Source organism: Acipenser ruthenus, chromosome 9, assembly GCF_902713425.1.
Source record: "Acipenser ruthenus chromosome 9, fAciRut3.2 maternal haplotype, whole genome shotgun sequence".
NCBI lineage: Eukaryota > Metazoa > Chordata > Actinopteri > Acipenseriformes > Acipenseridae > Acipenser > Acipenser ruthenus.
In genome coordinates, this window is record NC_081197.1 from 2800857 (window position 1) to 2828404 (window position 27548).

General features: G+C 41.8%; 2 protein-coding genes across 5 annotated transcripts in view; one reads left to right on the forward strand and one right to left on the reverse strand.

Moving 5' to 3' along the window:
* The first annotated feature begins 515 nt into the window (after positions 1-515).
* LOC117971027 (pyruvate dehydrogenase E1 component subunit alpha, mitochondrial-like) lies at positions 516-10427 on the forward strand. 2 transcript variants are annotated; one of them, XM_059030730.1, is made up of 12 exons: positions 522-659; positions 2335-2349; positions 4158-4223; positions 4654-4827; positions 6095-6221; positions 6383-6474; positions 6912-7004; positions 7174-7329; positions 7552-7623; positions 8102-8169; positions 8313-8421; positions 9244-10427. In XM_059030730.1, the coding sequence occupies exons 1-12, from the start codon at positions 582-584 to the stop codon at positions 9406-9408; spliced, it is 1215 nt and encodes a 404-aa protein (XP_058886713.1). In that variant the 5' UTR covers positions 522-581; the 3' UTR covers positions 9409-10427. The 2 variants fall into 2 exon arrangements, with proteins under 2 accessions (XP_058886714.1, XP_058886713.1); XM_059030731.1 differs by lacking the exon at positions 2335-2349 and having other exon boundaries at positions 516-659.
* A 321-nt stretch (positions 10428-10748) lies between these two features.
* LOC117405267 (mitogen-activated protein kinase kinase kinase 15-like) overlaps positions 10749-27548 on the reverse strand; it is a 43269-nt gene continuing 26469 nt past the window's right edge. The window contains exons 15-29 of one of the 3 annotated variants that reach the window (XM_059030729.1): positions 26765-26898; positions 26536-26663; positions 25985-26115; positions 25587-25692; positions 23343-23500; positions 23071-23238; positions 20513-20721; positions 18770-18944; positions 17979-18164; positions 17357-17462; positions 15768-15996; positions 14532-14644; positions 14025-14131; positions 13600-13676; positions 10749-12194 (exon numbers count right to left, since the gene is read on the reverse strand). In XM_059030729.1, coding sequence (XP_058886712.1) covers positions 12098-12194; positions 13600-13676; positions 14025-14131; positions 14532-14644; positions 15768-15996; positions 17357-17462; positions 17979-18164; positions 18770-18944; positions 20513-20721; positions 23071-23238; positions 23343-23500; positions 25587-25692; positions 25985-26115; positions 26536-26663; positions 26765-26898 — 2124 coding nt within the window. In that variant the 3' untranslated portion in view covers positions 10749-12097. The other 2 variants (XM_059030727.1, XM_059030728.1) reach the window with 2 other exon arrangements.

Sequence of the window (27548 nt, forward strand, 5' to 3'; positions counted from 1 at the left end):
ATCATATCTCGAGGACCAGAGTTGAGTACCATTGATCTAGGCTAGGATATACTTTGCTGGTTTGTATTGGATACGAGATTTATTTATTTATTTATTTATTTATTTTGTGATACCTTTTAATAAGATCACCTGAATTTCAGCTGATCCTATAATTTAAAACTTGGTAAAAAAAATGATGGTCCCTACATATGATTTCACTGTACAGATAACACCGCTTTAGTAAACCACATTTGTCACAGTCCTGATCATTTTTAACATTAATTAAAAAATACATTTAAAAAGATGAAAATGAGGCTAAGTAGCTAACTATCGAGTGAGAAAATGTATCAAGAATGAACATTTAACTCTCATTTTTCGCAAACATGTTAACACTGGATGTGCCAAAAAAGGATAGATACCAAAATACCACGTACTAGCAAAGAAGATCTTTAGTGCTAGTCTTGGTTTCTGATCTAGCCTTACACATCTGATGTCTATGCTCTCCTCAACAGCGCAGAGATTTTCTGATTGGCCAACCTAGCGTTCTTAAGCGGAGGCGGGGCCAGATAAAACCGTGAAAGACTACTTCAGTGTTTCAGTCTATGCTATTGAGTGTAAATAGCATGCAAAAGATGCTGACCATTATTTCTAATGTGTTGAAGGGCAGCGCCAGCAAAAATGTAAGTATTTATGTTATGAAGGAATGTAGTGCTAGCCGTGTCGGCGTTTTTATATCAGGAAGGAGACGTGTTGTTTTCGCGTTGACCTTGCGAGAGACGAGGAGGCCTCTGGTATGGCTGTGTCAGTGACAGGTTTAGTTTTGCAGCATTCCACATTGAAAGCTAAGAATAAAACAAGATTAATAACACACTAACGTGCATTCTGAGTGTCGTGTGCTATGTGAAGTCAATTAGGCCACCATTTACCATTTCTTTAGCCTGTGTAGAAAATTGCCCTCCAAAAAAAAATCTCACCTTTTCAGACTGTGTTTTAAAAAACACGAAATAAAGAATTATTATTAATAGTACAGCTTTTTTTAAAAAACGTTTGGCTTAAATCCGTATGTGGAATATACTTTTGCTGTTTTCAAATGTATTTATCGGTCTGTAATACCGGGAGTAATTCAAATTTTATATACTGTTGGCATCCTTAGCATTGCACTTCTAAAGCAAAAGATTTTTGGTGTTTTTTATTTTATTAAATAATTAATAAGTGTGGTTTAGGATTTCGAGTCCTAAAAATTTGGCCACTCAAACATTTTGTTCTCTAATAAATTCATACGCACACACCCTGAGTTTTGCCCTTGATGCGACTTGGTGGTTGTGCTATATTATACTATTGCATAGCAGTTTCACCCATTCCCCAGGTGTTATTAATAAATTAATATGCACTTGATTTAACCCCAGTGAATAGGTGTGTCTCTTATTGGGTACCAGTAAGAGACACACCTAAAACTGTTAGCTTTGTGCTTACTACAGTCTCTGCAAGTTGGGCTGCACCTGTTAAGCGTACCCTGTGTTTTATAGCTGGATAGAGACCCTTACTGTGCTGTCAAGGGGAGACCTCTGATAGTGGTCTGGTGAACTGCACGTCATAAGTCGTGCAAGGTATTAGTTTTTTAAGAAGTCAGCTTTGTGAATTATTGAATTAGTCAATTAATTCAAGCCTTAACATTATCAGCAAAAAGGCTTACTTTTTTTTTTTCAATCAAAATCCAGTGGTGGTATTTTGTTACAAGTACAATGAACCTTAAATAGGAAGTCCAGATACTGATGAGCCCTTGATTGGCCTTAATGGTGAGCCTTCACTGTATTTTCATTTTTTAGGTGTTCCAAAGCCCCCCCTCAAATAGAGTAATGGTGTATTTTTTATTTTGCATGTTTTGGGTACTATGTTTAACACCCCAGTCTCCTCAGTGATGTGATGGAAATCTAAAACATTTACTTGTTATGTTGACTTTGTCAGTTAAGTTGGCTGTGTTGGAACACGTGCCATTATTATAATGGGAAAAGTTGAAAATGGAAAGCCTGCATCTCATTCTGCCAAGCAAAAGTGAGAATTGTGAGGGTCTGGAACCAACTCCCCAGTAATGTTGTTGAAGCTGGGATCCTTCAAGAAGCTGCTTGAGATTCTGGGATCAATAAGCTACTAACAACCAAACGAGCAAGATGGGCTGGCTGAATGGCCTCCACTCGTTTGTAAACTTTCTTAAGTTCTTAATACAGTTAAAAAAAAAAAAAAAAAAAAAAAAAAGCAGTTTCCCTGAACCTTTGCTGGGATTGAGATGTACAGTAGTTGCACTTGCATGTCCACTAATTCTCACATTTTTCTCCTTTTTTAATGATTGCATTAAAGGGAGCTGCATCTGAGGTAAGAGATGGGTATCTTTCCTGCTTAGTAATGCGAGCACTTGTTAATCAGAGGAGCTAAATCGGTGGTTTCCAAGCAGGCTATATTAGATTCATTATAACAATGCAGTGGAATTGCCTGCACCGCTCTGCTTTTTTTAAATGCTTTAACTTTGTGTTTCTGCTTGGGGCCCCAATGCATATAACATGTAATAGCCATTGCAGTTGAAATTTATTATTATTTATTATTTTTTCTGGCCCTTGGGCTCAGTACAGACATTGATTTATTTTTTTTCCCCCCCACACAAATTAACAGAAGTTAACTTATTACCTTGTTGAATCATGTGTTGTGGTAATGAAATCTGGTACTGTAGTTTCACAACAGTATCTTCCTACTAGTCAAACATTCACTACAAATCAGCCCATGTAGTTTCAGCTTGAGTTGCACTGTGTAATTGCAGATGAGTTAATTCTGGGTCACCTTGGTAAACGTTTGCAGCATGTTTCTTTATTCTTGACAAGGTTAGCACAGCACCTTTCCTTCATTTATACAGTAGTTGCGTTCTCTGACACTGGGGTTCCGGGGAGGGGGGTTCAGAAAAGCAGATGGTCGGCACTATATAGTCGGGTTACCGGAAACACAGTTCTCTTGCATATGTTTATGAAAGGCAACTAAAACTGATGAACAGGTCCTGAACTCAAAGCACAGAATTATAAACAATATAGAGTTTGAGTAACCCACTCAGCAGGAGGAGTGCTGAAAATACCAACCCTCCCCCTGCGGAAGCAAGTACTAACCTGAAGTTGGTCCAGATTTGGCGAGTGCGTGGGTCCATTCTGACAGAATGCTCTCTCCTCACAAGCCCTGCACTCCCTGGAGCGCTATCCTTGATATGCTGGCTTTAGTCAGAATTTGCAGACTTAACAATAGCAGACAATCCAGTGAGTACAGAGAGTTCCTATTTACACATGGCTTTGATATGGTGTTGCAGGAAGGTCATTTCCTTCTTTTTTGCACAGCACAGGTTTCTCTCAGAAGCCCCCACTTCAGCAGTAAACAATTAAGGATCCTTGTATGGGGGAGCTTAAATGAATTTACAAGACCTCTGTTGTGTATAAAAACTCACATTAACTGTTTCATATTTTCACCCTTAACTCTGACCTGTGACCTACAGTAAGTAGTACTCTACCAAGCTGTGTTAGATAACCCTAATTTACCTCGTAAGGCTGCTGTATTGTGGTCATGCGGCTTAAGATTCTGCTGTATAGAGACAGTGCACTTTGAGTTGCATTATTTTGGTATTTGGATTCTTTGATTCTTACCTGGGGGGGGGTTTCATTGTTGCCCAGATATTAACAGTGAAGCTTGACACATTCTACATTTCAAGACCGTTGATGCACATTATACATTAACAGCTTGCCACAGTGACACCCAGTTATGTCCCTGGTCTCTGGGTAATGTTGACTCCTAATGGCCACAACATGCCCAGTGTTATTGTTGAAGCTTTATGCATGTAAGGGTATGCTTGTGTGTTGGATTTTTTTTTTTGTGGGTGGCCATATTGGTTGTGTGCTTCAGGAAAAAAAGTTTAAGATTGTCTCAAAAGTGAATTGACTTTCTCTGCTATTGCCAAAAGGGCTGTTTTAGGGGTCTTGAGTAGCAGCTGCAAAATCAACTAACTGCACTGACTGGAGTCACAATACAGCAAACTATGAACAAACTTGCTAAGATAACAGAACAAGTAGTACTCCTCGTCATGCTCAACGCACGTGGTTAACCTGCTGTCACGTTCCACTTGTATTGAATTGCAGTTTTGCTTTTCCCAACAGGTTGCCCGTGTTGTGGCGGCACGCACCTATGCTGATTTTACAGCCGAAGCGACCTTTGATGTGAAGGTGAGTTTCCTATTGTTTTTGTGGTGGTCAGGCATTGTTTTATAACTCGAATGGAAAAGATGACCCTAATTGGTTCTATGGAGGTCAGCCGTTTTTGTTATTACTCAGTAATGGAATGACAAAGCACCGCTGACGTGACCCTTATTAATGACCCCTGTTTCTGTGAACGCTTGCGCCCTGCTTGCAAAATCCTTTCAGTGGACAACTGTGCAGTGATTATTGCAGGCGAACCAAGGTAAATAACTTTAAAAATATTTAGTCAAATAGTGATAATGGTATATTCCTTATAATGAAATGTACCATTCCTCAATGCAACGCGTTCAAATAGTATCTCGGTAGTTCCGTTAAGACCTCTAAGCACGCCAAGGCGTTTTATTTTTCAATTGAAAGTCCGTGGATAGCAGCAGCCTGTGCATTTTCTTCTCTGCAGAAATGTGACACCCATCGTCTGGACGACGCCCCCCCGACCAAGTCGGTGCTGACCCGGGAGGATGCTCTGAAGTACTACAGGACCATGCAGGTGATCCGCCGCATGGAGCTCAAAGCAGACCAGCTCTACAAACAGAAGATCATCCGTGGATTCTGCCACTTGTCCGATGGCCAGGTGTGTGTGGTGTCCAGTATTACACTAGTCTTCAGTTAACTAAACAAGGGCCGTTCCAAGGGAGTGTAGCTTTTGTTGCATTGGATAAAGCATTAGAATCGGATTACCTCAAGACTTTCTGTATTGGGACAGATTTGCCTACAAAAATCTTTACCTTTTTGAGTTTATTTTGAAGTTGTTTGTTTGTTGTATTTAATTACAAGGTTATACATATTTATATGATTCTATGAAAGGATACAAGGAACTGAATGAGTGCGTTTCAGCGCTCCAGCAATAAATAAAGGCGTGTTTGCTGGTAGTGTTGCAGTGAACAAAGTGCATTTAATGAGAACATCATTATTAACCATGGAGTTTTATTAGAATATAATTAGGGCTTCTGATTTTTGATTTTAACTGAAATACAAAAAATTAAAATCGGAGGATAGCCAATAAACACCGGAAAAACTGTGGAAATGGTTAATCAATTCACGCTGACTTTACCTTTTTCCCATTTAAAAATAAATAAATAATAAAACCTATTACAAAAATAATAAATACATTTCCCAGTGCTGCTGGGCAATGTCCCGCCTTCCTGACTTGCATCTATCATTGGTTCGTTCTGAATACTTTACTTTAAACACGCCCCAACTACTGAGTGACGGCACATTTCTATTGGAGACTCCCCTTGCGTGATTTAAAACCTGATTACAATCAGGATGGAAGCTTGTTAGCGAGATTTAAAACTGTATTGGTTAAGATACGGAGGATTTAAAACAGTTGTGGCGACATGTACAAAAATGCCTACACGCAAACCCCAGAAGAATGTGCCCGTGACCATAAGGATTTCATTGTGGAAGACAGCAAAAGAAAGAAGGTACAACTTTAAGTGTGCAAGTACTGTCGAGTTAATACTATACATATTTTGACAGAAAAAAAATGCTCAAGCATTTTGGAAAGTAACCAAACACTAATTTCATGCAGTATATCAAACGAAAGCCCTGAAACGATTTACATAACTCAAATAGCTCAAATTAAACAGAAATACAATTAGTAAAACTCGAAAAACAGAAGCCCTATATATAATGTACTCTCCTAGTAGTAGATCTAGTCATATTTGTAATGTGTGTTTAAAAGCTTGAATGTGAAAACGTGTGATGTAAATACATCTACTTAGTTACTGAAAAGCAATGGAAATTCTTTAAATACTAAAAGTTGTTTTTGGTACTGTGTGCACATTGCATTTCTTAGTGCAAGCCTGACTGTGCCATTCTTATTTTTCCCCTGACAGGAAGCTTGCGCTGTTGGTATTGAGGCTGGGATTAAACCCACAGATCACTTGATCACATCATACCGAGCACATGGGTACACCTACACTCGCGGGGTGTCTGCCCGGGAGATCCTGGCTGAGCTCACTGGTGAGTATGGCATGGAGAGTGTGCTCTGTTGCGTGGTTTACAGTGTTGTGTTGGGTGTGATCTGGGAGTCCAGGAAATGACCCCTCACTGTAAACAATCTTATTTGACTTTAATAACTAGACTGACTGGCTTTGAACCATTTACTTGTTTTTTCCTTTCAGGAAGAAGGGGAGGCTGTGCCAAAGGAAAGGGAGGCTCCATGCACATGTATGCCAATAACTTCTATGGTGGTAATGGCATTGTAGGAGCACAGGTAAATCAAACTGTTCTGTTTACTATATACTGTGCCCTCATCTACATATCCCTAGTATGTGATTTTCTTTTTTATGCTTACTGACTATTTCAGCAAAACCCTGCTTATGAAACAAATCCCAAGGCTAATTGTAGGAAAGCATAGTAGTGTTACACTGTACTCTGAGGCCTATAATGTAGCAGTGTGCACAGAGTCCTGTGCAGATGTATAATTCTGATCACAATCTGCATGAGGACTCTTCAGAAGCAGTAGTAATTTAGCATGACAAATGATCTGTGCAGAAATAACAGAATCGTACAAACATAATAGCTTGTTATACAGGTAAGGAATTCAATATCGGCAAAACGTACAAACGATCTAAAGTATCCCAATAAGTGGTGCAGATAATGTTTCTTCTCTCACCGTGCCAGTGAAACCTCCATTTCCTTCTGATACAGGTACCCCTGGGGGCTGGTGTGGCGTTGGCTTGTAAATACCTGGACACTGACCAGGTCTGTGCGACTCTGTACGGAGACGGTGCAGCTAATCAGGTAAGGGCTGGTGTGACTAATACATATGCATGCTCATTCTCTACATAGACTGTATGTATCTGTATTGTTAAATTGTTTGTTTGACAGCACCTTGCATTAAAGGGCACTATTGAAATGTGAACTGTGTACAGTACTAGAGGTTTTATTGAAAGCATTTGTCTTTTTGCAGGGTCAGATCTTTGAAGCCTACAACATGGCATCTCTGTGGAAGCTGCCCTGTATCTTCATCTGTGAGAATAACAAGTATGCCATGGGCACATCCGTGGAGCGTTCCTCTGCCAGCACAGAGTACTACAAGAGAGGGGACTTCATCCCTGGACTCCGGGTGAGTAAGGCAGGCATGTCTGAGGGAGCAGGGCTATTGCAGGACGTAACGGGTTTATTGCATTTAATCAAGCCGCTGTCCTTGAACAGTTCAGTAATGAGATCTAGAAATGGGCTTTCACGTGATGCAATTTCTTAATATGAGTCGCTTACTGACTTGGTCCTTAATTGAGTATTGATGCGATTTCATTTAACAGAAATAAAACGGCATTTCTGTTTGCAGGTGGATGGTATGGATGTTCTCTGTGTAAAGGAAGCTACAAAATATGCTGCAGACCTCTGTAGAGCCGGGAAAGTAAGTCTAGACGACCGTAGAATAAATTACACAGTGTAAGACTTCCACTGCATAGCAGTTTGAGACGTTCAAGCTATTAGACACATGTGTTGTACAGGTAACTTACAATATGGGCTCACAAGGAAACCTGAAGTGGCACAAACTGCTTTGCAATTGGAGTCTTAAATTTTATTGCATGGTTAAGCAGAAACTAAACAGTTGAATCTGTTTTCAAACAGTGAGAGCTGTCTGCACTGTAAATGTTTATGAAATGAAAGCTACTATACTTGAGCAGCATGGGGACACAAGATTTATACAGTAGATCAGGGTAGACCAATCCAGTTTAACTATTTAATTCAACGATTTAAATACTTTTGGACCTGGTCAAAGATTCCATTGCTTCATAACTTAAAAACCGGGCTAGCCTTGCAGTAGATCACAGTGCTGTTTTGAAATATCATCTGACAAAATGAACAGCCTTCTGTATTTGTTCATGTAGGGCCCTATTGTGATGGAACTGCAAACTTACCGTTACCATGGACACAGTATGAGTGACCCTGGGGTCAGGTGAGACTGCTGGAGATGCATGCATTCCTTCATTTTAGTAATTTCAGTGATCATTTACAGCACAGATACTTTACACATAACCCTGTTACAGCCTCATCGGTCCTATCTTTTTATAAAACCAAACTTGTGTTTTTCATCTTCAGTTATCGTACTAGAGAGGAGATTCAGGAAGTGAGAAGCAAGAGTGACCCCATCTCTCTCCTGAAGGACAGGATGTTGGCCAACAATATGGCCAGTGTGGAGGAACTGAAGGTATATTCAGAGAGGCTTGGTAGTGTTCTGTGAACGTAGTCTTCATTCATAAGTCGGCATGCTGCATTTTACGCACAAGAGCACTTGAATTCCAGTGCACAGGTTGTGTGTGTTAAAAAATAATATAATATATATTCTAAGGTGAAGGGGTTCTTTCAAATCCTATTGTCCCAGGTAAAATGATCAAGGAAGTGCAATACTACCTGAACATAACTTTCAAACAGCTTTGTTTTAAGAGTACCAGATCTCCTTTTTTTTTTTTTAAAAGAAATGCATGATTTGCAGATTGAGATCTATACAATGAATAGAAGTGTGTGTGACTTCTTGATTATTTCAATAACTAGAACCCCTTTAACACTACCACACAGGGAGTTAATGAAACATACCTGTAAGAATTTAGTGTAGGAGTTTAAACGTTGGCGTAACTGTTTTAACCTTTAGAATTGTGCCTAAATGTTTAACTGCATATCCAAACCAAATATAGTTGTTGGCCTAAGTATGGAGCTTTAGCCAGTTTATTTCTTATTCAGTAGTTCTTCATGGTCTTGTGGACCTACAATCAAAATCTGTTACACCAATACATGTTGCAGCAATTTATAAAAAGTGACAAAGGGCTTCTTATGATGGCTTTTGTAATTTTGCTTGCAAGTGTTCCCGATGTGTTAAAGTTTACACATTGAAGCATGTTGCTTTTGTGTGTTTGTTTTTTTTTTTATTCCATAAGCTTTCAAACTTTAGGATTTCACTGAAATGGTGGCTCATCGTTTCTTTTCGCTGGTACAGCAAGGTGCTCAGTTGTTTGTGTGCTGCTCTCTCTTGTAGGAGATTGATGTTCAAGTGAGGAAGGAGATTGAAGAGGCTGCACAGTTTGCCACCACTGACCCCGAGCCTCCACTGGAGGAGCTGTGTAACCACATCTTCTACAACGACGCACCATTGGAAGTACGCGGCACCCTGCCCTGGACGAAACTGAAATCCATCAGCTAAGCACGAAGGCACGTTCCCGCCCCGCAACTCTCTAGCAGTTATGGCCTTTTTGACCCTTTTTGAGGACTGAAAATAACATACAGTTCAAATTGTTATCAACTTATTTATGAAGAATGTTTTGTAAATGTTAAATTTACAGAGTTACCGATCATTGCTAAGACCTTTTAGAAATTCACCCCACTTTGCACAAACTGACTAACCTGCGATTTAGTCCTATACTTCCAGATATCCGTACAGCGACGCCAAATAACTGATTTGAATAATTAAAAACCTTTATATAATAAGGGACAATTGTCATCTGTGTGGCGCAGGCTACTAGCAACTTGATTCCTAATCTTTCTCTCTGGTTTTGGTAGAACTACCCCTTCCCTTTTTAAAGTTCAGTAACATGTTTAAAAATGGGACTAAAATATAACTTGTTTGATATATGTTTTTTAGAGAACATTCTGATAACCAATTCATGAAGTGGTGGATATTAACTAAAGGGATGATTTGATTAATGATTGGTTATTGCTTTACTTACTGGATGTAGGACTAAATTACAGGTAAGCAGACAAGGTGTGAAAAACTACTGCCCCTAGTCATTGGATGTGTGATGCTGCAAAGTTCACAGGATTGAGTACGATCGTGACACAATGTTACTTTCTATCGTAAGAAACAACTAACCTTGTGTGGGGAGGGGCAGTCCGATCTTGGACTGGTGTTTCCTGTAAATACATTGTTGTTAAAAGAAACTGCAAGTGTTTTGTGAAGGGAATGTTGAATGAAATGTTTATATTTAACAAACAAGTTTAATGGTGGTATACCTTGATTAAGAGCCAACATGTCAGTTAAATATTAACCTTCATGTGACATTCCCAGCAGCTGTTATGGACACCTAGCTGACAAAATGTTACTTTTTATAGAAAAAGATATTGAATTTGGTGGGGGGGAGATCGAGATGTAACACATGTTGGGTGTGTTCGGTTTCCAGTCTGTTTTGTTTGTACAGTCTGACACAAATAAAATGGTCAAAATAACATCTGCTGCTTGAAACCAGTTCTTACTGCTTCCTTGTAATTCATTCTTCATGTGGTTCTGTAACTAAAAATGCTTTTTAAATTGATCATTAGAGTTGTGGCTTCATATCGCTAGCAAAATGTGTGGGCAAGATCTTTGACTGTAGCTTTTCGCTGTCCCACGTAACAAGACAGAGCATGTTCCCGCTCGTCTCATACCTCTTATATATAGCAAGGATGAAAACAGTGTAACTGACACACAATGGAATTTTTTTGTTCTTCAGTCACATTCCAATAAACGGATACTGAACTTCATTGAAACAAAGCAAAAACTTGTTTTGCATATAATTACTCTTTTATTTGGCAACTTAACATAAAATCACAAACAAATACAGCACATAAATCAAGTACTGATTGGGGGGGGGGGGGATACTACAAACTATCATTAAACACTAGGTGGCAGTGTGGAATTCCATGTGAATTACCTCTAGATCATATTTAAAGTCCTCCCACATGTATTGAATGCATCTAGAAGGAAAAGTAAGCCATACTGTCAGCTACACTACGTTGTTCAGCTAGTGACTGGAAAAACATGAGGCTTTTGAAAACGGACAACACCAAAGTAGTTTTTAGCTTCTATGTAGTGTCAAAATTTGTCATTCTTTTTCGGGACTACAAAACATCCACAGGAATGGAATTCGTGTGTTTCAGTAGCAAAGCTTGTGTACTATTCAAATTGCTTTTTTAGTGAAATGTTTATAGAGTACTCCTTTGCTGTATTGCTTGCATTGCATTAAAGGGCTTGGCAAACCCTGTAGTCTGGCCGGGCTTGCTTGTAAACTGCGTTGTCCTCCGACACTAGCTCTGAGGTGGCTGCACAGTGGGGCTGCAGTGTGAAAAAGAAGCGGGCGGCTGACAGCACACGCTTCGGAGGACAGCGTGTTCGTCTTTGCTGCTCCAGAGTCAGCGCGGGGGTGGCAGCGGTGAGCTGAGCCTAACAATAATTGTCCATTCCAAATTGGGAGAAAATTTTTTAAAAAAAGAACTGATACACACACACACACACACACACACTGGTATGTATATGGCTTCAGCTTGTATCCTACACAGCACCCTATATTATATATATTTTTTTACAATAAACATTAAATAAGCAATATCAAAGAGTATCACAAATCCTAATTCAACATCATTTTAATCTCATACTAACACATTTTAGATGACTCACATATATAATATATACATTTTAAAATCTTTTTTTGGCTAAAAAATACTTCTTGTAAAAGAATTTTGAAATCAAAGGTTTAGACATTATTTGCCTTTGCAATTATTTTTGTATTTCATGATAGTGACAAATAGTAAGTACAGTAGGAATTTGTGATTGAATATAAATGGGACGTTCTATATATAGACATTCGTATGGATTGCAGTTAAATGTAGTTTTTAATCATAATCCATTTTAGTGCATTTTTAAGGTATATTTACCAAGTGGACTCCAAAGAAAATTTTCAACAGTGAAGTGGTAGAAAAAAAATGACAACAATAAAAACTATACATACAGAAGGTCTCGTTCTTTGCTTTTACGCACGCGTGAAATATGACAAACAAGCAGATAAAAAGGCACATTTCAAATTTTTGGGAGCACTTGAGGTCCTTTGGTCTTCCTTTGTACACGCCAGTGCAGGTCTGTTTCAGTTTTCCATCTTCTCCAGGGTTTCCTCTTGCTTTCTTCTCTCCTTGATCCTGTACCTCTGCACACCCCTCCATATCCTGCACAGCACACCACCCCTGGAACACAGCAACATTACAACCACATACCAGAGCATTCAAACACCTGCCACACTGATCACAATGCAATACAGCACACCACCCCTGGAACACAGCAACATTACAACCATATACCAGAGCATTCAAACACCTGCCACACTGATCACAATGCAATACAGCACACCACCCCTGGAACACAGCAACATTACAACCATATACCAGAGCATTCAAACACCTGCCACACCGATCACAATGCAATACAGCACACCACCCCTGGAACACAGCAACATTACAACCATATACCAGAGCATTCAAACACCTGCCACACCGATCACAATGCAATACACCATTTGTATAGCCACTTTCCTGAAAATGATCTTAAAACACTAGTTCTGCTGCCACCACGCTGTAGCAGGGATGGCAATAAAGCTCCTATTGCATTGCAGTTTGATCCATTCCTGGTTTACTATGAGCCTGATGAGCTTGTTACCATACCTATAAAAACTGTGGTTAAAGCGTAACAAGACACATCTGAGCTTGTTACCTATACACTGTAGCTAAGCAAGCTCATATTAAAACCTGGTATGGGTGAAACTGCTATGCAATAGGAGTCTTATTTCCATCCCTGCTATAGGTTTCTGTTTCTTTCCTGTACATCAGAAAAAAGGATACACCTGAGCTTTACACTCACTTTGTTGCACAGGTACAGCCTTTATGCCTGCTGCACAGGAATCTATAGCATGACTCATGAAACACATTGCTACAGAACATCACTAGAGAACAATGTGCCAGCATGTACAAACATCTCACCTGGCATTCTGGACAATGCTCAAGCTAACTGGAATCAATGAATCACAACTTGCCAGGGTAGTGGCGGAGCTCAAAACGTTCTCTAAGAATGTTTTATTTCAATGCGTCGCCTTTATCAATCATTGTTCACCTATAGTAATGTATGGTGGCAGGATACACGGACTTCACCAGAATCCAAAATAACGTCTCAAAACTAAACAGTCTAGGAACAGGCGGTAACAAAGTCCAAGTAATTACATACAGTCGTGTGCAAAATTGATTCGAACACCCCATTGCTTCTGCAGTTTTGATTTGTTGGGCATATGAATTGTCTAACTGAACTGATGACTTTAATAGGCGATACATGCAATTCATTTAAAATAGCAAGGGGAAAGGAACGCAGTCGCACATGGTAACATGCAGGAAATTTTTTAGAACTTGTTTAAGATGCCTAATTGAATCACAAAGTGGTCTTAACATTTTCACATGAGTGCCTATTGTTTCTATATCACTGATTACTGACCAGACATTGAAATTCTCACACCCTGAGGTTTTCAAGCAGGTAGGCATATAAAGGATATACATTTGCACACTACTGTATACCTGCACAAAGCCATGGACCTGGGGATCGACTCACCGTATTCTTAGGTATCTTAAATCCTCTTTGCTGATATCATTGAGAACATCATTTAGTGTGTAATCCTCTGCAACAAACTGAAAAAGAGGGCACAAGGAAAGAAAGGTAAACTGTGATAAACATAAGGTTCATCTAATTAATAGAGGCAAGGTCAGTTTAAAAAAATAAGATTGCTTTGCATAGGCGAGGGCATTGACAAGGAACAGTTTCACAGCGTTAGCAGTTATTCCTATTCAGTTCCATTGCTTTTATTTGGGACAGTAGACACTCTCTGTACCTAATACCACATGTACCAAACACAGCAGGTATACTAGCATCACCAACAGAGACTGCAGCACAGTTACCACGGTGGCAACCTACATAACCCAGAAGAGCATTATCACATGGAAGGGGAAAATACCCACAATGAAAGAAAAACGTGTTACCCGTTCTATTGTCTGTGTGTCCGCTCCTTGTTCTTTCAACCAATCAGTGAGCTCTTTATCGACTTCCTCGTCCGCGGGTATGTGAAATATTGAAGGGGGCGGGACATCTAGAGACACGAAACAAACAAACCAGACTCTTACAATGTCAGATTCCATCCAGACCAGCATGGCGTACAATGACGCGAGCTCGGCTGCTTGCTACAATAAGTTCTGATATGCTGTAGTTTCTCTTTCTCTGCACTGTGCTCAGAAAAGAAGACACTCTTTATATTCCCCAAAGGTATCTCTCTGGGTTGCCGCCCCTCTGGGAAAATAAACCAGTAAATGATTGTAAATTATATATATATATATATATATATATATATATATATATATATATATATATATATATATATATATATATATTAGTATGTCTTTATAAGAAGTCCTAGGTAATCGGACTGGCTCGTTGGGCAGCTCTGGTTTAACTGGGTGGTCCAATGGGAGCTGCTCGCCTCGGCTGGTTACCTGCGTGTTTGCATTTCATCTTGATGAGCTCGAGGTCCTGACACCTCTGTTGGATAGTTTGTCGCAGGAGCTGCTGGTATTCCTTCTCTTTCTGCACCAAGTCTTCCAGTAACCTGCAACAAGGACAGCGAGGTTAAAGAGGAAAGCGAGACCTGGAAAGAAGCAGGGCTGCGGTCAACAGCGACTGATGAAGGCACTAGCCCAAACAATGGTCTGCTTGACTCAGTTTCTTCTAGTTTCACCTCAATGTCACTGAAGAAGGCACTAGCCCAAACGATGGTGGCAATTATTTTTTGTATTATTTTCCATCAGCCGACCTCTTCTTTTCACACTGCAGACTCATCATGCAGCCACCTCAGAGCTACAGCGTCAGAGGACAACGCAGCTCTGGGCAGCTTACAGGCAAGCCGTCATGCGCCTGGCCAGACTACAGGGGTCGCTGGTGCACGGTGAGCCGAGGACACCCTGGCCAACCTAAGCCCCCCCCCCCCCGAGCGGCTCCCATCCATGTTAGGCAGTGGAATAGCCTGGACTCGAACCGGCAACGTCCAGGCTTTAGGGCGCATCCTGCATTCCACGCGGAGCGCCTTTACCGGATGCACCACTTGGGAGCCCCAGTTTCATGTAGTTTTACTGTTAAGCAGCTACATTTATGTGCTGGTTAACAACATTCTTGTAAAAGACCTGTTAAAATGAAATAAAAACGATATACAGCTGTTGAGCAAAATACAAGAGTGGTGTGCACTCCTTGGTGCATAGCAACACAACCAGACACTCCGAATTCTATCTATAGACATCAGCTGTTCCATTACTCCACGGCAACAGAACTGACATGTTGACATCACAGCTATTCTTAAACCCCAACTGAAAAGAATTTCACACAGCTATATTAATAATATTCCTTGTATGTAAAATACAATTACTAATTAGTGAATGACTTGTTAATATATAAAAAAGAAAATTAAAACACAAAAAAGAGTGTGTGACTACTGACTAGGGGCCGCTTGGGGCTGCAAATTAAAAGGAAACCCTGCAAGTCGCATATCTTTATTGGTTAAAAAACCTGAAGCATTTGGGCTTAGCATTGCCGTCATCAGGGTACAAAGCAACATCACCTGGTGATATGAATCAAAAAGTATACGAATCATAACAACATTGAAGACACTGGAAAGTTTCTTTCAGTGTTTTACGAACAAAAATGGTCAAGAATGTGGCGACCCCCTCTATCCTCCGTACCTGTGGGTCTCCTGTTTAAGCCTCCCGAGCTGCATGCTGAGAGGGTGCTGCGGGGGTCTGGGGGTCTCGGACAAGACAGAGCTGAGGGTGCTGACCCCCGAGGTGAGCACCGGGTCCTCGGGCACCAGCTCCTCCCCCTCCCCCCTGAACTCTGTGTCCTCCACCACCTCGTCTGCGTCTTTATCAGCCCCCTCGCTCTCCGAGGCCGGCCCGAAATGCGTCTGCAGCTCTGGGGAGGGACAACCAATAAATAGCATGCTCATTACGCAGTATTAACATTAGACTTTCTCCCCAATTTAGGAGACATGAAGGTTCAGTGGCGTCTTCCGATCCCACAGCCGAGCCAGCTTCCTCTTCTACACCCAGGAACGAGAGAGCGGATGTCGGCAAGCTACCGGCCTTCCAGTTTTGCCTCCCTAACCCGGGGGAGCGCCAGCCAATGTGATGCTCCCTTAGAAACCCCCAGCGAAGAACAGCGCCTTCGCTCAGCCAGGACGCTAACCTGCGCTCCCCTGACCATATGACTCACCCTGCACACCCCACAGCCGTGCTTTTACCAGGTGAGCCACTCAGGGACCCCCAACATGTGATTTTGAAATGCGTGTTATGCTACATATTCATATTGAAGAGGAAGTCTGTCTCAGTCTGTGGAAACAATAACTAGTCTCAAGAGCTCAGCGATTAACAAGAACATGTCCCAGCATGCACCTGAGAACAACAACACTGTGCAGTGGAGACAGTGCTTTGGGGTTGCAGAGGGACTGTGAAGTTATTCATATTGTGAACACCAGGGGGCAGACGGAAGGAGAATTGGAGACGCATTGGATAGAGATCAGCAGGCACACAAGCTGTAGTGCACCTTGCCCGAGACGATGTGAAGAGAAACAATGTGACAGGACACGTGACAGTGCAGCAGCCAAGGCACTGCAGCGCTAAGCCTGGGCAGAGGGATCAGGCTACTGCAAACACATGGGGAGCGGACTGGAAGCTAATGAACAGTGAGTATAAAAACACAGCGCAAAGCAACAGCAACAACAAATTCTGACATTTACGAGAAGCCTCAAAGCACTGCACCGTACACAGCCTAGTCCCGTAGTTCCATTTTCTAACATGCATGTCACAGAGTCAGGTACTTCTACAGTATGATTTAGCCCGCTGGTTAACCCTCTCTACTCTGGATACATCCGAGGCACGTCTACACAGCTCTCCACCCTCCTCGGAACCGAGAGATATTACACAGAAGCTGTAGGTGGCGCTGTAGACACACACACACACACTCTTTCCAAAAACGAGGCTATCAATTCCAGAAACTGTCTACTTTCCAAAAAATGGACTACGGTTCTAAAAAACAGGGTTTATTTCCAAAAATAAACAGTAACTAATTAGGGAAGGTTCATTACAGATAGACAATTCACTCCAGGCTGGTTTCACAGACCCAGATTAGCACTAGCCTACCTAATGTTATTTTATGTAAGGTAATCCAGTGCTAATTGGGTTCTGGTGAACCAAGCCACCAGAGCATGTATATTTGAAGAGTTATTGAACAGAGAACAATGGCACAGAGAGGCACTGTAACCCTGGGCATGTACCTGGAATCAGTATTGTGACTGCAGCCTGGACTGCCCTGCGGATGATGTTATCCATAGCAAACATCCAGTGAGGCTTGATGTGATGGTTCCTCAGAACCTTGTTTACCTATAGAACAAAATAACATAAAAACGGACAAGAGTTCTGGGCATTTCAATAGCAGCATGGTGTGAAAAGGTCAGTCCTGTGATGCAGCTTGTGGCCCTCAGTGTTGTATTCCTGTCCTAGACTCCTGTGCTTCACTCACTGGGCTGCACAGATTAGCGGTGTGGCACCGGAGTTGTTCTTAAAAACACTGATTATTTAGGCGGTCACAAATCTTCAGTAACAACTATTTCTGTAATTCTGTACTGTTAAAATGCACAGTATAATACGCAGTAGCAGTGAAGAGGTCTGTAAACAGTGGAGAATCTTTTATTTGCTTTTAAGTAATTAAAAGGAAAGCTCTATAAAATACAAGGCATGTGAACTGGAATAGAAAGGCAAACTGTGATTATTTGAAAACTATAAAAAGAACCCAGTCAGACATGCAGCAATACTAAAGGTACCTGGTACAGTTCTTACAAGCAGAGGGGAAGGCATCAGAACGATTGCTACAGAATGCCAGTTTCAATAGGGATTTACCGAGTCCTGGAATCCAAAGAGCACCAGCTGAATCTGGTTTATAGAAGTGCTGTCGAAGTCCAGGTCCAGCTTGAGCTTGGATATCGTGGAGGCCATCACCCTGCGCTCAGGGGAGCGGATGAAGTCCCGTAAGATACAGATGATCTGCTTGATGTGATCGACTGACAGCTTCAGCTCCTCCGTGCCCTGCAGAACACAAACACACACACACACAACGAAAATATTCAGCGTCACTTTACTGCATCGGTACAGCAGTAAACATGTCAGCGCCCCGGATGACAGGAAAATTCGCCTCCAAAATCGACTTTTAAAACAGTCAACGCGAAACTTAATTGCTACTGATTGGTAGTCAATTGTAAAGGTGAGGGAAGGACAGCTTTGTTTTGAAACACATTAATAAATTGATTTATTGAACACCTGCTGATAAATACTTCTTAAAGGGAACTACATGCATGAGTATCAGCACACCGCTATTAACAGAACGCATAATAAAATAAATCCAGGAAACCATTCTCGACTGCTGGTGTCTTTTTAATTAACAGTCAAAATCTGAATACCGTATATCGTATTAATACAAATGATTTAAATAACTCAAACTTGTCTGCATTTCTGAATATTCAGGAAAACGGTTCTAGGCTTTTATTTTGCGTGCCATTTCTAAAAACACATTTTGATCAGACGTGCATCATTTTGGGCAGACTAGGCGCATTTTAAAATCAGCCTTTTTTTCCCCGTTGCTCATGGGGAATTGTTGCTTTTTGGCTGCACTGTGCATGCAGATGAAAACCTGCCTGTATGTGATTCTCCATGAGGTAAGCGCTGACTTTATCCTGGTCTTCGTTCAGGACCTTGTAGAGAATAGCCCTGCGCTCGCTGTCCTTCCTCAACAGGAACAGCCCCGAGTCCCTGTCCTCCGGGGAGGGGGGGGCACTGCGGTCCTCCGACACCGAGTTCTCATCCGGGACACTGTGGGGGGGTGGGAGAGGAGAGAGGGGTCTTCACACCACTGGACAGGGCCTTCCCTACACCAGCGGCTCTCAAACTAATTACTCAGGGGGATCCTCAGAAAAATCACTAAACACAACCCTTATCTTTAACTCTCTCATCTCTGCGATGATTTCATATGCACAACAAATCAAAACCACAGAAGCGATTGGGTGTTCTAATAAATGAGCACAGTGCTGTATAAATAAAATGCATTGAAATTGAGAGTCATTCTGCAACGTGACTTAGTGTTGAAAGACTGCATGTACACAACAGCGTGTCTTTGACTGAGTTACAGACCCTTACGAGACGCTTAGCATTCATTCTGCATGGTCTTAGTAGAACGGTTTCCTTGAGGCTATTTATTCCCTCTCATAATCAGCACATCTGTGGTCACCACATAGCTTCATCTCTAGATACATTAGGTCGTTTAAGCAGAGCGGAGGAGAGGCTAATTGAAAAGGCTGTAGCTAATGCACATTCCCTGCTCGTGAAAGCACTGGCATTGCTCCCACTCAGAAATCACTCAGAAATTCACTTGTACACCGATTTTTATGGTAAAGCAAATAAACAGATTCGTTGTATGGCTGCTTAACATAAATAAAACAGAACAAATGAATCAACTATTAAACTAACAGAGTGCAGGCAAAGTACACAGTATGCGCAGTGTCATTTACCTCAGAGCTTTTGTACTTCATTGATCAAATAGCCAACTCCAGGGCAATTTCTGGATGATAATGGACTGGATAATGGCTATGTACAGCTGCCTGGTAAACTCCACACGGAGGTCCGTTATCACAAACAGGCTCAGTGGAATCATCAGGGTTCAGCCAATGCTGCCTCCAGTTGATAGATTGTAATTTTCAGCGGTAGTGTGAGGACAGTCTTTGCCATTTGATTTAGCCTTCCCCATTACAAAACTGAAATCCATTTTTATCAGTTTAATTTGTGTATGTGCAGCCTTGAGTATTTTGGAATGATTTTGAAAATAGAATCAAATTACATGTTAAATAAGGTAACGTTGAAATGTGTGAGGGAAAAGTAAATACAAGTATGCATGTTTTGAATTATTTGTATTGTATTTTGATAGCATTGTTTGCACTTCTGAATATTTGAATTGCTAATGTTCAATGACTGCATCGTTAACTAATTGAGGTCAGGTTTTACTGTATTTAATGCTGTGGGCAGTGTCTGTTCACTACGTCCTGAGGAAGGAAGTCTGACGAAACCTTGCTTTGTTTTTAACTTTGTTCTTTTTCAATAATAAATAGTAAAGAATGGAAATCACAATCTATTGTTATCAATTGTGATCTATTAAGTGCATACTGTGAGAAAACGTTAAGCCATACGTTTACACAGGAGGTGGACTAACGCCTAGTGTAAGCTGCATGTAAATGCATAACAAACACTTAAACACAGGACAACCATGCAATGTGTTCTTGGGGGTGAATCTGTGAGCGTCTGCAAGCACTGTGAGAAAAGGACCAAGTCACAATAAAACACAGCTGCTTTTCAAGCACGCCCCTCCCTTCCTCCAGTCAGGGTCTCACCTGAGGAAGTTGGAGATGGGTGGTTTGATGAGGTTTTCAGAGCTGGATCGTTGCTTCTTCTCGAAGAAGATGTCTTGCTTGGCGTCAGAGTCGGGCGAGACCGAGCCGTGCTCACTGCTGCTGCTGCCGGCACTCTCCCCCTGCATCTGAATGGGCAGCGACACGCTCCGAATGTAATCTGAAAGGAGAGCACCCTGAGTCAGGCACGGCTGCAGCAGAAAGACTAGGAGCCAGGAGAAGGGTCGGATCTGAAATGCTCATTTTGTTAGAACTTCCCTCTGTTGGGGCCCTGATCTGAGAATATGACTACTTCATGGAGGGTTGGTGGCTATCGTCTAACCCTTGTTTCACTATCCGACTGGTAAAACTTTGAGATCAGCACATCAGCACAATGAACTGTGAACCTGGCCTAACGGGGTATGAAGCGACTTGTGAACTGATGAAGGAGTGCTGTGAGTAGCTTAGCACGACATTCTCAAAGCAGCAAGCAATGCATCCCCAGCATGTGGGGGCAAGGCAAAAGCCAAGCAATGCAGTCACTGCAGGGGCTGCAAAGCTACGGAAATGAGAGAGAGAGAGGAGAGAGAGGAGAGAGACAGAAGAGAGGAGGAGAGAGGCAAGGGAAGGAGATAGAGAGAAAAAAGAGACAAGAGAAAGAGGAGAGTTAGATCTGACTTAGTCAGCAGGGATGCATGCATGCAGGCAGTACAAATTCACAAACAATGAGACAGGTGAGACTGCAGTCATCCTGACAGTAAAGTGAACCAGTACGGGTATTGGAAAGGTGACAATGAGAAAGGAAGGGTAACCACAAGTTCAAACCAACCTTGCCACACTGTATTATACCACATCCAATTAGACCAGCAGAGACCCAGCGACAGTCCAGAATGCAACCAAGAAAAGGGACAAAGGGACAGCGTCATTAAGATCTAGTGCGGCAACTGAAACAACACTTCAGTAAAACATCAGCCACTGCTTTGGGGCGTCTCAGTTCAACAGCACTTCTATCACTGCACGTCAGCTCGGAGATTCATTCGCATTCATGTTCTTTGACTGTACGTTTCCATCCCGTCATCTTCTTCGAATACAGTCATCTACTCTGATGTCATAGCTGCTGCATTGGGAGTTTAACAGCCAGCAGAGTAGTTGCCTGGTTGTTCAAACTCCTGGCACCTACATGTGAAAAGGAATAAAATCCTTTATCCGGATTAAAAAAAAAAAAAAAGTGTACAGTTAATAGAAAGTTTGAATTCTGGTACCACTATACTTCTGGCATTTATATACTTAATTTTTTTTTAAGACCCGGTAACTTGTGCAATTATTTAACAGTAACACATCAGTGCTCTCTGTATATTTAACAGTAACACATCAGTGCTCTCTGTATATTTAACAGTAACACATCAGTGCTCTCTGTATATTTAACAGTAACACATCAGTGCTCTCTGTATATTTAACAGTAACACATCAGTGCTCTCTGTATATTTAACAGTAACACATCAGTGCTCTCTGTATATTTAACAGTAACACATCAGTGCTCTCTGTATATTTAACAGTAACACATCAGTGCTCTCTGTATATTTAACAGTAACACATCAGTGCTCTCTGTATATTTAACAGTAACACATCAGTGCTCTCTGTATATTTAACAGTAACACATCAGTGCTCTCTGTAATTTAACAGTAACACATCGTGCTATCTGTATCACAGTTGTTGTATTTGTATCGTGGTTTGCTGATCTGTAATTACAATGTGATCCTGGGGTTAGCTGTATGTTTCATGCAGCTACAATTGTTTTTAACTTGTCCAATATATAAATGCTTTTGCACTTGGTCCTGTGCTTTAATGAAAGTGTGATTAACCCGGTCTCTCCTGACATCAGCGAACACAAATCTAGAATCATTCAAATTCAGTCACCGCTGCCCAGGGCTTCACAAGTAAAAATAGACAAAGCAATAACATACTGTCGATTAGGCCAGTTATAAAACTTTAATAAAAAATAAAAACAACTACATGAAAGGAAATCCGCAAGGTATTACTGCAACATTATGAAACATTTGCATTTAGTTCTTGTTATTTATAATATTTTCACTCCCCTTTTTGATTTTGCCGTTAAGGAATCTGGTGGAAGTTGAGTTTGTGTAGATCACCAAATCACAAGAAAACGTGTTAAAAAAACAAACAAAAAAAAACACACAACAATCCAGGTCTTAACAAGCATCAGTGATTTGCACTTGTCCTGTCTGAAATTAGAGCACCATGCAAAATCACGAGAGAAGCGTGCCTTGCAGAACCATGACTTTAAACCCGAGCAGCTGAGAATGAAATTTGAGAAGGACCGTTTGGAGAGTTCACTGGCATTCAAAATCATTAAGATTCAGAGAGAACGTTTCAAATGCCTGATTTTGTAAGTCAACAGAGTTAGAAGCTAGAAATGGAGAGAGGAGGGTATCAGATGAGTTATTTGTCTTATTGATACACCATACCACATCTTATTTAAGCTTTTCTGTATCAGAACCCCATTGGAAGCACAGGCTATACTCACCAGAGGGCTTGAATGCGATTTTATTCTTCTTTCCCTTGACGCCGTGCCTCACGAAAGAGTCCTTGAGCAGGTCCGCCGCAAGGGCTCGTTTGTTAGGGTCCGGCTCAAAACAGCGCAAGATGAAGGACTTGGCTTCAGTCGAAAGGGACTCCGGGATCTCGGGGTGGATTTTAAACATCCCGACCTGCGAACGGAACAATATCAATCCACTGTCTATTCAACGTTAGGGTTTGCTTTCACTATCAACTTCCCAGCTCCGTCGCGGACCTCTTTCCTGGTTCTTACTACCTTAAACATGGCGGCTTGGGGTTCTCCCAGCTCGTGGAAAGGAGGTTTCCCAGTTGCCATCTCTATGATGGTGCAGCCCAGGGACCAGATATCAGCCGGGGCCCCGTAACCACGAGGGCCCTTGTCAATGATCTCTGGTGCCATGTACTGCAACGTACCTGCGGAAAGACACAATGGAAACGCCGTCAAACAGCGCAGGCTTAGAAACGCACTCCAGCCCCGGCACCCAGGAGCAGCGCACTCCCCTCAGTTAGGAATCATCAGGAGGCAGGAGTCTGAGCAGGCAATGCAGTCTATGTAGTGCAGCTTTGGAAACAGCGCAGAGTAGTGTCATGTAGTTTAATGCAGGGAATGATGTTCAGGAACACCTTCTACTGTTTAGAGGGAGCAAATCTTCAAGAAGAAGCGGAATCTTTGAAATGATAGATTTTGTTAAGAGTTAGATCTATACTGTTATAGTATGCAATATCGTGTGTGTCAAACTCTCACTAGCCCTGCTGCACCCAGTCCTGGGCTTTAGAACTCCCCTCAATGAAGTACAAAAATAGAATGATCAGGCGTCAGGAGTAATCATACCCCTGTTAAAAACAAATACAGAAATATATATTGCTTTGTTGGGTATAAATTATGCAACCATCAAGACTTCTTGTGGAAACGTGCAATCTTCCATCAGCCGCTATCTTCCTGATGGCTTCAAATTTAAACACATTCTGTTTCGAGGTGTTCAGTCACTGGAAAGCAGCGGAGGTTCGTTCATATTTACCTTGCCTGAAAACCCATGCATCACTAACACCCTTGCATTGCAAGATTGCTTTCCCTGTGGTGGATTAGGATGGGATGCTGCTATAGTGCACTGCACACCTGACAATTCGGCAGTGTTTACGCAAGCCTGCTTTCAAAACGCACTAAAAAGGAAAAAGAAGTGTTATGCAACACAGCCTGTGGACACTGCTGCCACAGAAAATGTCAGTGGAATAACCCATACATGCAGCCCCTGACACAGCTGTCAATGCAAAACTAGATCCGTATCAAAATACTTTCATTCTGCATGAACCCTGCTGGAGCTTTCCCAGCATCTCAGGGCGGTGTCATTAGGATCTGTTTTAGGTGATTTAAACAGACACATGTATCCTTAAAAAGTAAAATGAAAATATCAAAAATAAAAAGGTTTACAGGCAAATGTAATAATACATTGGTAACGCTTGTTTTCCAGTGTAAGCATTTCATTAATATGCAATGAGCCATTTGCTGAAGTTTAGTTCCATGTTAATAAACAGTCAATAGACATGCCATGCATGTGTGTATCTGTCATTAGACTGTCATTGGAGCTCATATTTCATATGCGTGTTGAGCAGGTTTTTTGAGGCTTGCTAGTTTCCTGCTCCAGTAAAGATCACGTACAAAGACTGGTGTGTAAAGCTACTAATACCCTATTCACACGATCATCACAATCTGAATACATGATTGTGAATGGCAGTCGTGTGGTTTAAATGCGCACCATTTAGGTAGTGTGGATAGCTTACATAATAATATCAGTAACGCTACATGAGTAGTCTTTGCAAGTCTCAAAAAACCTGCTCAAAATGCATATGAAATATGAGCTCCAACAGCAGTCTAATGACAGATACACACATGCATGGCGTATCTAGTGTTTATTAACATGGAACTGAACTTCAGCAAATGGTTAATTGCATATTAATGAAATGCTTATTTTTCCGACACTGGAAATAAAGCGTTACCAATACGCTTATGAAAGCCTGACGGCTCCTGTAGATTGATTAACATTTCATCTCCAGCTGTATAAATCCCAGTCACCCTGTTTTTAGTACCACGGGGGCGTGTTTCGAGCAGTAATGAAACTGAACACAGACAGCGGGACTGTTGTGCCAGGGAGAGTGGCAGCTGCACCCTGAGCCTCCAAAGTAGATTGCAGCACTGGCTCTATCCGAGTCTGCGGACACTCGTTACTAAAACAACCATCTTTACCCACACCCATCACGGGACTCCCTCCGTAAACCCAGAGCTCATCCAGCCGCAGCACCTAAGAGCCAAGCAAGTGTTTGGGTGCCTGCCTGAGGCGGCCATTTGTTTGATTTGATAAGAGTGTTGATTTTGCATTGTTTGCTTCCTGCACTTTATTGTTTGTTGTGTGATTCCTGCCTCGCGACTCGGCTACCCGGTGCCTGGGTTAGACTACAGCATGCAAGTCCTGGCTGGTGAAGGTCTTTAGTGTTCTAACCTTACCTGTGAATGTCTCAGTGCACGGGTTTACTCCTGCAAGCCTCTTGGAGGTCCCAAAGTCTGAGATCTTCAGCACGCCGCTGTAGGTGTTCACCAGGACGTTGTCCCCCTGGAAATAAAAACCCCTGGTTACTGAGGTTTATTCTTTGCCGACAACAGTTTCCCACAGTAAAAGAATAGCAAAGTATAATAAAGCACAGTGAACGCATGGTAAAGCACAGAGGTAAGCATTGTAAAGAATAGCAAGGTATGGTATATTAATAAACATGGCAAGCCTGGGTAAGCGATGGTTAATGCATAGTATAAGCATGGGAACATTGCACAAATCCAGAAGTACCTGTGTATAAGGGCTCTAAAGATGTAATGAAACCACTGTCTCATTTGAAAGAGTGTCAATTCACCTTAATGTCTCGGTGTACAATCTGGTTTTCATGAAGGTACCGCAGCCCTTCCAAGATCTGCCGTGTGTAAAATATTATCGTGGACTCCTTCAAGGGCCCCCACTTGGACCTCAGCAGAGCAGAAAGACTTCCTTTATTAAAACAAAACAAAAAAAGACTTGGAAAACATCCAAACCCCTCCCCCAGCTATATAAACCACCTGCTACAAGTCTCAATACAATGAAAAACACATGACCTAGCACGTGAATTGAATGACCTACAGCACTTGGAACAGGACACGATAAAAAATAGCCATGCACAGGCTCATAATAATTGGACAGATGATTCTAGAGATAGCTACAATAGCTATAGTCTACCATAGCTACAGTCTAACATTTCCGAGATACAGCCTGCCATATCTAGCTAGACCACAATCTAATGAGCTGTTCTCATTGGTTAATGTGGCACATGTACTATGCAGGGATGGACCCTCCCCTAGTTCCCCTGCTGCACTATTAAGATCCCTATCACCCTCCTCAATAGAAACACTGAATGGAAGAGTCTGTACACACCTCCAGGCACTTGCTCCATGAAGATCTTGATGTAGCCGTCCTCAGAGACAGAGCCCAGGTACTGCACAATGTTGCGGTGCTTCAGGTACTTGTGCAGAGCAATCTCCTCGTGAAGGGGCTGGGAGTACCTTCGGAATGCAATATGAAGCTCTGTTACGAGTGCACCAGGAATGACACTGAAATCGTGGGAGGATTCCGCTCCAGTACAGTACACAGTGCTTTGCCTCACCTGCTATCCCGCTCTGGAATCTCCTTGATAGCGATACGGACTTGATTGCTGAGGTCTCTTCCAGCGTAGACCACTCCGTACGTTCCTCTGCCCAGCACCACCCGGTCTCCATTCTCATTGTAGTCATACTCATACTGGAATAGACACACACACACAGAGACTCAGAGAGAGACACAGAGACACACACAGACTCAGAGAGACACAGAGACTCAGAGACACACAGAGTCAGAGAGAGACACACAGAGACTCAGAGAGAGACACACAGAGACTCAGAGAGACACACAGAGACTCAGAGAGAGACACACAGACTCAGAGAGACACTCAGATTCCTGTTTTTCCAATCTACTTCTCTGTTGATACGTTACTACACACGAGGTGCAGGGATGTAACCCTTCCTCAGACCAGCACGTTGTACACAGGTGGGGAGTTATATATACACACACACACACACACACACAATATTGGATGGCCAGAGATACATCGTTTATACAGGTTTATTCCTTGAGTGAGGCAAAGGCCTTCTTGCATAGTGAGTATGGTTATAAATAACAAACTCAACCACTTCAATCTCATGTTTCATTAAGCCTGCCTTAATTCTTTAAATAGCCAATGTACTTAATGAACGTTTATGTGGTATCTGATTACATTATATATATGTGTGTGTGTATACACACACACACACACACACACACGCACGCACACACACACACAACCATCAAGGATTTCTCAATGCCATAAAGAACAGATGATAAATTCGATGATGGTCCCATCCTGTATACTCTGT

Excerpts from the sequence above, each read along its gene's own strand:
- LOC117971027 (XM_059030730.1), top strand. The coding sequence starts at position 582 with ATGCTATTGAGTGTAAATAGCATGCAAAAGATGCTGACCATTATTTCT. Across the intron at positions 4,828-6,094 it reads GCCACTTGTCCGATGGCCAG|GAAGCTTGCGCTGTTGGTAT; the intron begins GTGTGTGTGGTG and ends TTCCCCTGACAG. Across the intron at positions 7,330-7,551 it reads ACTTCATCCCTGGACTCCGG|GTGGATGGTATGGATGTTCT; the intron begins GTGAGTAAGGCA and ends TTCTGTTTGCAG.